This window comes from Carettochelys insculpta, chromosome 14 (assembly GCF_033958435.1).
Source record: "Carettochelys insculpta isolate YL-2023 chromosome 14, ASM3395843v1, whole genome shotgun sequence".
Lineage (NCBI taxonomy): Eukaryota > Metazoa > Chordata > Testudines > Carettochelyidae > Carettochelys > Carettochelys insculpta.
The window spans coordinates 32,550,462-32,564,906 of NC_134150.1; the positions used below are offsets into that span (position 1 = coordinate 32,550,462).

The 14,445-nt window shown below is 45.6% G+C and overlaps 1 protein-coding gene across 6 annotated transcripts in view; it reads left to right on the forward strand.

Moving 5' to 3' along the window:
- The first annotated feature begins 374 nt into the window (after window positions 1-374).
- The window catches only part of WWOX (WW domain containing oxidoreductase), a 768,476-nt gene continuing 754,405 nt past the window's right edge, over window positions 375-14,445 (forward strand). For all 6 annotated transcript variants that reach the window (XM_075009261.1, XM_075009262.1, XM_075009265.1 and 3 more), the window contains exons 1-3: window positions 375-508; window positions 11,756-11,820; window positions 13,623-13,680. In XM_075009261.1, coding sequence (XP_074865362.1) covers window positions 402-508; window positions 11,756-11,820; window positions 13,623-13,680 — 230 coding nt within the window. In that variant the 5' untranslated portion in view covers window positions 375-401. The remainder of the gene's footprint in view (window positions 509-11,755; window positions 11,821-13,622; window positions 13,681-14,445) is intronic.

Genomic DNA, 14,445 nt, shown 5'->3' on the forward strand with positions numbered 1-14,445 from the left:
GGTAGCTGTGGTGAGTGGCTGGAATCTACAGTCGGGTGGTGCTGGGGCTGCTTGTCTCTGGGATGTGGGGATGGCATTCACTAAAGGGTGTGTGGTGCATATGCAAGGATCATAACCCCAAGGGTGGCCATCCTTGAACCAGACTCCCCTAACCCAAAGGATGAAACCAACATGACATGACGTTTGCCCTGGCAGGCCCAGGCGCAGGCGCATTGCTGCAGGCTGCACGCCCGCTAGGGTAGCACCTGCAGCTGCTTTAGGCGCGCCTGCCCGGACTCCATTTCCCAGGAGGCAGAGCGCCGAGCAGGCCGAGCGATTGGCGCACCCGCCGGAAGGGGCGGACTCGCGAGGGGAAGTGGCCGGTGGCCGTTGCTCGGAGAAGTGGGGAGTCTCTTGGCTTAATGGCTGCGCTGAAGTACGCGGGGCTGGAGGACACAGACAGCGAGGAGGAGCTGCCGCCCGGCTGGGAGGAGCGCACCACCAAGGACGGTTGGGTGTATTATGCCAAGTAAGGGGCGGCCGCCGCGCCGAGAGGGAGCATGGAGCTGCACCCCCCACCCTCCCCTTCCCCCCTTGCACGGAGCTGCACCCCCCACCCTCCCCTCCCCCCCTTGCACGGAGCTGTACCACCCACCCTCCCCCTCCCCCCCGTGCACGGAGCTGTTCCCCCCCTCCCCCCCCCCCGCGTACGGAGCTGTTCCCACCCCCGTGCACGGAGCTGTTCCCCCCCTCCCCCCCCCCCGCGTACGGAGCTGTTCCCACCCCCGTGCACGGAGCTATACCCCCCACCCCTCCCCTCCCCCCTGCGTACGGAGCTGTTCCCACCCCACCCCCTCCCCTCCCCTCCCCTCCGTGCACGGAGCTGTTCCCACCCCTCCCCTCCCCCCTGTGCACGGAGCTGCATCTCCCACCTTCCCCTCCCCCCTGTGCACGGAGCTGCATCTCCCACCTTCCCCTCCCCCCGTGCACGGAGCTGTTCCCACCCCTCCCCTCCCCCCTGTGCACGGAGCTGCATCTCCCACCTTCCCCTCCCCCTCCCCCCTGTGCACGGAGCTGCATCTCCCACCTTCCCCTCCCCCCTGTGCACGGAGCTGCATCTCCCACCTTCCCCTCCCCCCTGTGCACGGAGCTGTACCCCCCACCCTCCCCTCCCCTCCCCTCCTCCGTGTACGGAGCTGTTCCCACCCCTTCCCTTCCCCTTGTGCACGGAGCTGTACCTCCACCCACCACCCCTCCCCCTGAGCACGGAGCTGTATCCCTTCCCCTGTGCACGGAGCTGTACCTTCCCCTCCCCGGGCACGGAGCTGTACCTCCCACCCTGGGCATGGGGGGGTACGGAGATGTATCCCCTCCCCTGATCCTTCTACTTTCTGCGTCCCCAATGTCTTGTTCCTCCTGCAGTGGGTATGGGAGGGCGTGAGGCTGCCTCCCCCTTCTCATCCCTCTCTCTGCTGCCCTGCGGAGGGATGGAGGGACATGAATCTAGTCCTTCCTGACCCCCTCCATGCTGATCTCCCTGTGGGAGTACAGTGTATCTGTTTTCTCTCTCTCCAAGGTGTGTGGGGGTGGGGGACAGGGACAAAGATCTCCCTTTTCCCTACACAGTGGTATGAGCATAAACTTGAGGACTGGTGGTAGGGAGGAAGTAGAGAGAGTGGTAGAAGTCTTATGTTGGAGTGTGGGTGATGGGAATAAGACTTAGTTAAGTTACCTGTTTCACTGCATGTCGGTTTCCTGACCTGATACTTCTCTTACCTAACGCAGATGCTGTGATGACAGATGTACTAATGTGTATGAAGTGTGGTAAGGTGCTAGGGTAATGGGGGGAGGGGAACAAACAAATACCTTAGACAGAGTGGCAGGTCGGGGGCAGGAATGCCGTACTCATCAGGGAAGAACAGGATGGGGGGAATAGGTTACATTTTGCTTGATTTTTGAGGATGAATAAGTGCTATACTAAGTACACATAGGTGTTCCTGTCATCTGGTTAACCTGGTAAGTGGTTAATGATACAGCTCCACCTAAAGAGGATAATATCTGGTGGGAAGGCAGTAACACAGGAGTGCAGGGGAAATATTATTGTACTTTTTTTGGGCCTTCATATATTTTGGGATGTTAGTAAACATATATGGAATAAATAGTGCTTTGCATAGGGGATCAGAGTGTTCTCAATTTCATTCCATAATGAAGAGAAACAGGCACTATAACATTTTGTATATAGGTGTTTATTGGAAGTGATAACAAGGCGTGCAACTCTACCTCCGTTGACCAGAATTTTGACTGAGTGAATCATTGACCAATAGCTGCGGTTCTGTGGCATTGTGACATTGTTAAGCCTAGTCATTGCCATAGTCTCACATGCTCTGTTAATTGTCATGAAGACCTTGGGCATAGCAATAGAGAGAATCCTGAAATTATTGACAGAGGAAGAAGACTTGGAAGAGCCTGAGAGGGTGCATTATGTGGCAGCAGCAACTTGTGATTGCATTTGGCAGTCACAGGGCATCTGTACAGAGAAGGTCAGCTCTTTTGGATTAGGGAAACCAGCACTGATTGGTGGGATTGCATCATCCTTCAGGTATGGAATGAAGACCCCAGCAACAGAATTTCAGGCTGTGTAAACCACTCTCCTGGGGCTGTGTGCTGATCTGGCCCCTGAACTGTGCCATACAGACACCAAAATGAGACCTGCCCTCTTGGTTGACAGACCTGTGGCAAATGCTGCGTGGAAGCTGGTGACTCCTGATTGTTGCTGTAAATCATTTTAAAATGGGGAAGTCCGCCATTGGTGCTGTTCTGCTGCAAGTATACTGGGCAACAAATTGCATTCTGCTACAGAGGACATTGACTCTGGGAAATTTTCTGGCTTTGTGGACATGAGATTTTCCAACCAGAGGTTGGGGGCAAAAGATGGTGCACATATTCCAGTTTTAGCACCAGTCCATTTTGCCACTGAGTGCACCAGCAGGATGGGGTACTTCTGGATGGTGCCACATCTGCTTGTGAATTACCATGTGTGTTTCATGGACATCAGCGTGGAATAGTTTGGAAAGGTGCATAACATATGCATGTTCAGGAACACTGTCCTGTACACAAAGCTGCAGATGGAGACTTTCTTTCCACACCACAAGATTACAGTGGGAGTGTGTGGAAATGCCTATAGTAATCCTGGAAGACTTGGCTTACTCCTTGTAATTTTGGCTCACGAAACCATACCTGGGGCACTTGGAGAGCAGCAAGGAGCATTTTAAGGACAGGCTGAGGCAGCTGCCACATAATGGTCAAGTGTGCCTTCAGGAGATTGAAGGCAAGATGGAGGTGTTCCAGTGGCAGCTTAGACCTCGCTGATAACAGTAATCCCATGATTATTGTAGTTTGTTGCACTTTGCATAATTTGTCTCAATCTAAGGGGGGATTGTTTGCTCAGGGTGGAGCATTGAGGCACAGCACTTGGCATTTGAGCAGCCAGACGCTAGTGCTGCTAGAAGAGCTGAACGGGCTGCTAACAACATCAGGGAGGCTTTGAGGGGCATAGAAATAAACCTCTGTTGAAGTTGCTTCCTGGTTGTCCCTCCCCTTCTGCCAATACAATACAAAGCTGGGTAAGTGTCATTTTAATCCCATGTACAGGCTTTATGTTCCTTGTGAGTAGCCATATACATGCACAGGTTTGGAGAAATTTAGGTGTCACCCAGCTGATTAGCAGAGCACCCACAGCTAGGTTTTGTGCTTGTTAGTAGTGCACATTTGCATATGCCTTGGTGCACATATAAATTATTCCACACATGGATGGAATAGATCAGAGGGAGCATTGCTTGGGAGCAAAGTGACTGGTCTGTGAGATTGTTAAACAGTAGAAAGCGTAGAACCATTGTAGAAGTGTGCCTTTTTTCATCAGAACACAGTGCAATAAAGCACCCCTTGCAGCTGGTAAGGGAGGTGCTGGCAAAGGGCTACAACTCTCAAATGTGTGTAGGTCCAGGTATCATAAAATTGGAAGAAGAGAGAGAGTGAATGGGAAAATGAATACGCCCAGAGAGGGAAAAGAAATGTGAGGTTATGAGGAAGAGGGGCATATGCGGGACACAAAACTTTGAATCTGCTGCAAGAGGGGTAGGGTGTGAACTCATGTTGACTCACTTCAGTGTTTCACTAAATGCTTGAGGGGGTCTCTTCCTCCAGCCTGACCATTTGATCTGTGGCCTGCCTGGTGAAGGCTTGGTTGTGTTTGGAATTCTTCAGCTCCCTTTCCAAGCATTGTTCCTGATCTCTGCACTCACTTGCAGACTGATTCAGTGCTTCAGGAACTTAATCCTCCTTGTTTTTTCTAAGGCACTTACTTTTCTGTTGCACCTTTGGTAAAACAGCATGTAGCAAAGTCTCTGCTCTTCAGCACAGTGCACAAAAAGGGGCCTGTAAGCCTAGAGTCCTACAGTGTAACATTTCACTTACAAACCACTTTTCCAACATTTTCACTTTCTTTCCAGCTGACCCTTGCAAGGAATGCATCTCAGCAAGCACCATAATCATGTGATGGTGTAGCGGTGGCTGTGCGTACGGACAAAAGAAATTCCACCTGGGCTAGAAAACTGTTAGCAGGAACATAGTTTTAATAGTGCCACATTTGTCATCCCCAGCAGGTAACATCCTGGTAGACATTTCCCCTTCTCATGGTAAGCAAGGACATCAGCACACAACTTCTCCAGGCTCGTGGCTTTCAACCTGCTCCATATGCAGCCCACCTATATTTCATTTTGGTTCCTGCACAAGGGATTGACGAAAGATTCCAAGCTAGTATGACCTGTAGTGAGGGAGGAGACACAGCTGCACTGTCATGGAATCTGTGGCAGATAATTTACAAGTACCTCACAAAAAGTTGATAGTCTGAGGAGATCATGGTGAATATCAACATTCTGCTCAGTCATATTGAATAGTTGCACAGGGATGTGTGCAGCTTGAGACACAGCTAGCCTCCCACTTTTTCACGCCCTCAGCTGTGAACTGCACAGCCATTTACCCTGCATTTCATTCCTGTTCTTCTTGGTCCTTGGAAAATGATCACTCAGACTGGCTGTGTCCATCAGCAGAGGAAAACAGTTCCTTGCTGCCAGACACACTCTGCGACCAAGAGGAACCCTGGTTCTCGTCTGCCTCAACCTCTTCATCTACAATTTGTTAGGTCCTCTGTGTACTGCCTGCGTGCTTTCAAATGTATCTGTGGTACTCTTGGTGGTGGAGGTGAAGTCAGCGCTGGAGATGAGGTCAGCGCTATGGATAACTTCAGATGGCAGGCCTTCAGTAAAGCACCAGAATGTTGGTTTGCTTCACTGACCTGTGATAGGCTTGCCTCAGTTCTTTAATCTTCACTCGAAATTGCAGCATGTCCTGCTCATATGGTTTGTCACTCAAGGATTGAGAAATGTGTCCATATATTCCTGCTTCCTACAGGTAACTCAGAGCTGGGACTGAACAAACTCTCCCCGTACACAGATGAGGTCCAGCAACTCTGTGGTACTCCAAACTGGAGAGTTTTTGACGTGATGGTCAGTCATGGGTACCTGGGAAGACACTGTAGTGAGGGGCAGTATGGCATCCATGTGCTCAGGCAGCAGGAAATGGGATTTAAATTTCCCTGCGCTTGCGAGGGCGAGGATTAGGTAGCTGGATGCCTGGCTGGTCAAATTGCTGACTGGGGCAGTTGATTGGAAATAGTGGGCCACTTCCTGCGGGTCAAAATCAGCAACAAAATGCCTTGAGATGTTTTTACTGCATGTTTGTTGACAGCACAGGGAGGCAAAAACAAGGAAGTCCTGTGTAGAGGTTTTTTGTGGTTGTCGAAAATGGCCTTTAGCAGTGTGCACACTCTGGCAGTTTTGTTAAACAGCACTTTTCTTTAACAAAACTTGCCATGTAGACAAAGCCTGGGTTTAGATCTGGTATATGAATGTGTGAACACAAGAATGGTCATACTGGGTCAGATCAAAGGTCCATCCAGTCCAGTACTGGGTACAGAAGCTCATGTGAAGGATAGGTTACAAACCTCAATTAATAGTTCCATAATTTCACATTTGAGTTCTTTCAGAACTGTTAGGTGAATGCCATCTGGTCCTGGTCACTTGTTACTGTTAAGTTTATCAGTTAGTTCCAAAACCTCCTCTAATGACGCCTCAATCTTGGACAATTCCTCAGATGTGGCACCTGCAAAGGATGACCCAGGTTTGGGAATCTTGCTGACATCTTCAGTCGTGAAGACTGAAGCAGAGAATTCATTGAGTTTCTCCACAATGATGTGATCAGCTTTGAGTGCTCCTTTTGTATCTCGATCGTCTAAGGGGCCCACTGGTTGTGTAGCAGGCTTCCTGCTTCTGATGAACTTAAAAAAACATTTTGTTATTGCTTTTTGAGTTTTTATCTAGCTGTTCTTCAAACTCCGTTTTTACTTTTTTACACTTAATTGTCAATGTTTATGCTCCTTTCCATTTTCCTCATTAGTATTTAACTTCCACTTTCTAAACGATGCCTTTATCTCACTGCTTCTTTTACGTGGTTATTAAGCCACAGTGGCTCTTTTTTGGGCCTCTTACTGTGGTTTTTAATTTGTCGTATACATTTAAGTTGGGCCTCTATTATGGTGTCTTTGAAAAGTTTTACTGCAGCTTGCAGGGATTTTACTTTAGTCAATGTACCTTTGAAATTCTGTTTAACTAACCTCCATATTTTTGCATAGTTTCCCTTTCTGAAATTAAATGCCACAGTGTTGGACTGTTGAGATGTTCTTCGCACCACAGAAGTGTTACATATTTTTGTATTGTGGTCACTATTTCCAAGCGGTCCTGTTATATTTAACTCTTGGACCAGATCCTGCACTCCACTCAGGACCAAATTGAGAATTGTCTCTCCCCTTGTGGGTTCCTGTGCCAGCTGCTCCAAGAAGCAGTCATTTAAGATATCAAGAAATTTCATCTGCATCTTGTCCTAACATGACCTGTACTCAGTCAATATGGGGATAATTGAACGCCCCTACTATTATTGAGTTCTTTTATTTTGATAGCCTCTTTAATCTCCCTTAGCATTTCATAGTCACACTCACTGTCCTGGTTAGGTGTTTGATAATATATCCCTACTGCTATATTCTTTTTAGATGATGGAATTTCTATCCATAAAGATCCTGTGGAACATTTTCAGTCATTTACGATTTTTTCCTTCATTTGGTTCTACATTTACTTTCGCACATAGTGTGCTCTCCCCTTTCCTCCCCTGACACGACCTGTTCTGTCCTTCCAATATATTTTGGACCCTGGTATGATTGTGTCCCATTGATTGTCTTCATTCCAGCAGGTTTCTGTGATTCTTATATCAATATCCTCCTCTAATACAAGGCACTCTAGTTCACCCATCTTATTATTTAGACTTTAAAAACTTGTCACTATTTATTTGTCTACCTTTTCCTGATGTGTTTTAGATTCTTTTTCATTGGATTGTTTCTCATCTCTTCCGGCCCATACTTTATTCTCTTCCATCCTGTCCTCCTGACTAAAACCAAGAGGATCTCTATCAATAGATTCTCCTAGAAGAGAAATCTCTGTCTGTCTGATCCACAAGCTCCTGTACCAATTGGCTTTCCCCCATCTCCTAATTTAAAAACTGCTCTATGACTTTTTAATGGTAAGTGACAGCAGTCTGCTTCCACTTTGGTTGAGGTGAAGTCTATCCTTCTTTTTGTAGGCTCCACCATCCTAAAAGTTTCCCCAGTTCCTAATAAATCTTAACCCCTCCACCTTACACCATTGTCTCATCCACACATTGAGATTCTGAATTTTTGCCTGCCTAGCTGGCCTTGTTTGTGGAACTGGAAGTGTATCGAAGTCCCACCATAGAGGTCCTGGATTTCAGGCTTTTCTTAGCAACCTAAATTTGGCCTCCAATATGTCTCTCCTACCCTTCCCTATGTCACTGGTACCTACATGTACCACAACCGACTCCTCCCCAACACGGCACACACATCTATCTAGATACCTCAAGAGATCCGCAACCTTTGCACCAGACAGGCAAGGCACCATACAGTTTTCCTGATCATCATAAACCCAGCTATCTACGTTTCTAATGATCGAATCTCCCATTACTTACACCTGTGCTGTCCTACTGACTAGATTTCCTTCCCCTGGAGAGATCCTCAGTCCAAGAGGATATCCTACCATCATGTAGAAGGAGGGTCCCAACTATAGGATGGATTCCCTCTAGTCCCATTGACTACTTTCCTTCCCTGAGCCTTTCATCCTCAACAGTTCAGGGGCTGTCTGACTGGAGGCGGGACAGTTCTACAGTGTCCCAGAAGGCCTCATCAACCTACCTTTCTGCTTTCCATAGCTCCTCCAATTCAGCCATCCTGGCCTCCAAAGCCCACGCTCGGCCTCTGTGGGCCAGGACCTCCCTACACTGAATGCACAAATATGCAGTCCGTCCATGGGGCAGGCAATCATACATGTTACATTGGATGCAATAAACAGGATAGACCTCAGTCTTCTGCTGGGCTTCTGCTGGCATTCTCCCCTCTGGATACTTACATTATATATGGGTTTTTTTATGGAAATATGGTGGTTTGGGATATAGTTTAGTATAAACTTTTTGTGAAAGATGTCACAAGTACTAACTCCCCCTCTAAGCTCCCCTCTCAAAACTCGCTCCTGTTAGCAATTGCTCTGTTTGCATATATACACACACATCCCTTATTATCAAGAATTAAAACAAGAATCTAAACCACAGGGAAAGTATCTTATGCAAAAGAATTTATTCAGTGGGCCAGATCTTTAAATGAAGCTAACCTAACACCAGGTAAGACTGTGATGCTCTGTATTTTCACCAGCTGAAAATAAGCCAATATATGCAAATATAACTGACTTTTTTTTAAAAAAAAAAGAAAATGTTTGATTTGTCATTATTCTAATGTCGTCTCAGTTTTTATGGAAACATTTTTCATATATAATACCTGCTAAATTTCTAATTAAATGTTACATTTGCTTTGTAACAGACGTAAGATCTAAAGACTCTGTATCCTCACAGGCTTAGAGACTTGTTTATTCCCAGTTCGTGCTGTCAGTTTACTTTGCTGACAGTGGCAGGTACCCATGTTGTCTCCTTTTATCAGAAACATACAACTATAAACAACATGTGTTTTGACCAAATATTTTAGTAGTTTACCAATGTGAAATGTAAGTGAATAGTCATCTTCTACATACATGGGTGTCAGATATTTTATTGATTCCATAATTTTTGTGTGCATGTGATCACATTTTCAATATTTTCATATACAAACATACAATTTGGAAACTTTATTCACTGTAGACAGTTGAGTCTGTAGGAGTTCTGAAAAATTATAGAATTGAAATGTTTCCTTTCCCCAGAGATGTTTTTCTGTTCATCTGTTTGTATCTCAATATCAAATGAATCCCACATTTGTTGGTGTAGTAAAGTTCTCTCTATATAATCAGTGTTGTCAGCAGGCACAACTGATATTTTGCTCTCAAGCCCTTGAGTTAAAAATGAATTGGCAATTTCTGCTGTGACTTTATTTCTTGTGCATGTCCCAAGTTAATGGGTTGTGCTCCCTTCCCCAGCTCTGTTTAATGGCCAATGCACCCTGATTGGAGTGTTTAGTGAGGTAGGACCACTCCAGTGGGAGAGATGTGGGGTGGAGCCCTGGGAGTCATTCAGACAGAGTAAGGGCCAGTGCAGTGGTCCCCTCCCACCCTTTTTTTCTCCTGGCATATGAGAATATATCCTTACTCACTGAAACACTCCAGCGGATTACATTCTGCTGCTCAGTTTAGGTGGGCATGCCTTGTCAGTCCTGCTTAGGGGATGTGCTCAGAGTGCTCCAGAGCAGTGGGTTAAAGCCTCTTTGAGATGCAGGGTCAAGTCATACCTCACAGAGCCATTGCCCAAGTCTGCAAACAATTGAAATAAGCACCACAACAGTGGTTATTCTTGGGACAAATTTTAAAGCTTTTTTCCCCTAAACATGAAGTTTAAAAATGTATTTTATTTTAGATTAAAATAGATTCTCATTCGATAACTAGCTAGTGTTCTGAGCATGGGTGTATAACAGAGCTGGGCAAAATATGGATTGACGGCAGGATGTGGTCTGCCAAACCATGGAATCTGGGCTGCACACCCAACAGACATCTTGTGGCAAGCTCCATGCCTGCTTGTGCCCACACACAGCTCAAAAGAACAGCTGTGTGGCCCTGTTTGTTTTTTTTTTTTTTTTTTTAACAACTGTGAGAATGGGTGAGGGCGGGAGAAGGTTCACATGCTGCCCCACCCCATGTGCAGTCCCATTGGCTGGTTTCTGACCAGAAGCCAGCCAATGGATGTTTCCTGTGTGAAGCACTGGTCGTCCTTCCCTTAGATTTCTAATTATTCAGAGAGCACATGGCTGGGCAGACTTCTAGCTATTCAGAGGGCCTGCCTGAGAATCAGCTGGGCTGCTGTCTGGAAGTTGCCCAGCTAAGTCTCCCAGCTACAGCTTGCCTCTGGTACACCCAGACCCTCCCTATCCCCGTCACTCTGTCCCCTACTCCTGCCCCACATAACCCAAACCCTCTGCGCCCCTCTTGTACCCATACCCACTCCCAGACCCTGTATGGCAGTCCCCTGCCCCAGGTCACAATCCCCTCCTGCCCTCCATCAAAGCCCAAACCCCTGCACTCCCTTTTGCACTCCCATCCCCTGCCCCAGATCACAACTTCCTCCTTCACTTAAAGTCCCTCACAGACTGCCCAACTTCTCAATTCCTTATTCCCAAGATCCCTTCTGCATCCAATCTCTGTCCTAGACCTGGCACTTCCTCCATTAATATCATGGAAGAGTGCACCCTTGACCACTTTCCAAATTCTTGGAGTGGCCCCCACCATCAAAAATTATTGCCCACCCTTAATCTATAACTTATATGCCTTCATTCTGTCCTGCTTGTTTGCCTCATCCCAAATGTAGACAGCGACGTGGTATGGCTAAATCTTTTCAGATGAATATTTTTGTCCAGTGAATAATAGCTCTGGATGGGATATGATGTGATCATCAGCCTGTTTAAATGAACCAGTTGATGGAAAAAATCAGTGGGTTTGGTGCTCTGTAACTAAATAGTGTTCCTCCCTTTGGGCTCACTGATAAATTTCTCTTAAGTTATTCTTGCTAAAGTGGACATTCAGAATTACATATGAATATTACTTGGGTGAAACTTTGAAATGGATTTCTTGTGACTTACAAATTTTCTGTAATATATTCCCATTGGAATCTTCTGGATCCAATGCATAGTTGCATGTTTCATGATCTTCCACACAAAGCCACCAGCCTTCTTGTAGGCAGTCTGCAAGCCTATTAAATTCGCTGTTTAATCATCCAGAGGGATTGCTTGCTGCCTGCTAGCCTGAGAAATGAGCCTTTGTATCCAAACTTCTGTTTGAATTGTAGTTGCTTCTGTTCTCTGTGACTAGGCTTTTGAGAAAAACCTAGTACCATAGAATCTGTTTCCCTGAGGTACCACTCATGAAACTTCTTTTAAACCTAGACAGGATATTATTAACCTGACAGGGAGCGGGGTGTCATATATTTCTTTTCTCAAGAGGTTTCTGCCACTGAAAGCTATAATTGGAATGCAGCGTGAACGATGTTATGATGATGTATTATATTTGAAGGTAAATAACAAATGCATCTTTAAGCTACTTTTTAATAGTCCTTTTAATTTTTTTTTGAACAGTCATCTCGAAGAGAAAACCCAGTGGGAGCATCCTAAATCTGGAAAGAGAAAACGTGTTGCAGGAGGTTTGTGTTGGGCTTTTGTAACGTAGTAAATTACAAATAAGAATCAGAATGGATGTGGGATCTAGGTGGCAGATTTATGCTGTTTTTAGCCCCCCTCCTGTCGGCCATTTTATATGAGCAAAGCCCTGTTGATTCACTGGAGCTCTACATGGTCTAGTTTCCATGACTGCATTTCTTCATAAAGGCAAAGAATAGGCAGAAGTCCAAAGGTCTTTTGTTTCCTGACATGGGAACGGTTGCAGAAAAATAGGGCAAGATTCATAAATTGTGGTGTGGTCACTTCCCACCGCTTGAATGACAGAAAGTGTCCCTTGTGACCATAAAAGTGTCTGTTTCAGAAAATTCCTCTTATGTAGGGGAAATTCCCTGTTCTGTGTCCCTGTACCTATGTGTCCAGGAAGGCGCGGGCAGGAAGAGAACATGGCAGAACTTAAGAATGCCACTGGAATCTACCACTGCGAAAAGGCACATTTAAGGACCTTCTGTCAGTGGCTCAGCTTAGAGTGCTCTAAGCCATGCTGGCACTATCTCTGAGAATGAGGGAACTCAGCCTGGCTCTTTGACACTTTCCTACCCCGGCAGTGAGCTGTGCTCCAGCACTGGAGAGAATAAAATCCTTTGTTTACTACTGTTATCTCGCGTTGCTTAACAAAAAGATTGTTGGTAGGGCAAGCTTTAATAAACGTAGACAATAAATAAAGACTGCATTTTAAAGGAGGCAAAGCTATGCATGCATAATAGCAGTCCTGTGTTCAGAGTAGATGATTCACATTATTAACATTTTCAGTAGCCTAATATTTAAGGGATATTAGTAACTTCTGGGTTGAGGTTGGGGAGGAGAACGTTACAAATATGCGTGCCATCAGCTCATGGGAATAAGGGGACTTCGAAGTAGGCGGGGTCCTTTTGAAAAGGAGCCCCGTCGGGACGAGACGCATGGTGACGAGGCGCGTCAATTTCGAAGTGCTGCGGCCGCCCGCATGCTAATGAAGCGCTGAATATGCATTTCAGCACTTCATTAGTAAACTTCAAAATGGTCATTTGCGTGGCCATTTCGAAGTTTGGGGCTCATGTAGACACGGCCGTAGTGTCAATAACGTGCACATTCCTGAATGGAACATCTTCAGTAGATTTGAACCACCGCTCTGATGAATTACAACGAATATTTTCAGCCAAATTTAGCTTATTTGAAATAGCAGGAAAAATCTTTGTTTTTAAATACTTTAATGGATATGTTGTAATAAGATTTGGTTTGCAGGAAACTATTGTTTTACATTTTCTCACTTAACTTCAACATACCACACCCCTAATGTAATATTGTCTGCCCTACTCTGGGGTTTATTCCCATGTTCTGATATGTGCTGTGCATTATATACAGATTCCACTATTTTGATAGTCACTGTGCTTGATCATATGTTCACACTAACTCTAAGACATATGGGGCTTGTGAAACATAAAAAGTCAGGATCAAACCTTGTGGGTTTGAACTGCAGGTACAGTAATTTGTGAAAGAACTACTAGCCTCTTGCAAATATTTCAGTATCCTTGTTAGTAGTAAGCATATGCCATACCACATTGTTTATTCTAGATCTCCTGCATATTATACCTTTCATCTGAGAATTTTTCCTTTGTTTTGATGGTTTGTGAGCTGTCCTTGTTTTTGAACCTGGTTTCATTGGTAAAATCAAGCACATTGGGATACTAGGAATGGAAATGCTTGTATTTATTTTCCATATCCAGCAATGTCAGGAGTTCAAGCTTAGTGTAGAAATTGCTTTGCTATGTATTTTTCTGTATTTTAGATCTGCCTTATGGGTGGGAGCAAGAAACAGATGAAAATGGACAAATCTACTTTGTGGAGTAAGTACTTGAAAACATGGAGCATGAATGAATAGGAAGGCTGTTGACATGTGCAAGATTTGGATCGCTCTAGTGAGTTGCTATGCTATGATTCTTTGAATTATATACAGCACTACCAGTAAACAAAAACTTAATATTTAAACTTTTAGACATATAATACTTCTCCCAAATTTAGTAGATTGCTTCTTATAAACAAAAATCTGAACTTGCAATGCAGAATTGAGTGACTTAAATATAATTCTGTAACAGGGAGGGGATTTCAATAAACAATGAATCAGCAGAGAGGGTCAAACGCTTGCTATCCATATTGTAGAATTTGCTCATACAAGTGGAACACAGGTGTTATGAAGGTTGTTGATTATAAATGAGTTGAGAATCTTCTATTGCAAAACAGAAATTTTCCGTGGGATGAGTTAGGATTACCAATCCTCCTGGTTCCTCCGTGAGTTTCCCAGAATAGGGCTGTGTCTGCCAAAGGCTACTCATATCAAACCAGGAGATTTTAGGCTGTTAAAAGTCTGTCAGCACAGTGGCACTAAGGCAGGCTCCCTCCCTGTCCTGGCCCTGGGACGCTTCTGGAAGCAGTCAGGATGTCCCTGCAGCCTCTGGCAGAAGAGGAACAAAGGAATGGAGTTTCCGTGTGTTGTCCCTGCAACCAGTACTTGCTCAGCAGTTTCCATTGTCTGGGATCTGAGGACAGTGGGAACTCTGGGGCGGTGCCTGCAGGCATGGGCCATGTGAAAAGCAACTTGGCTTCCCGTCCTA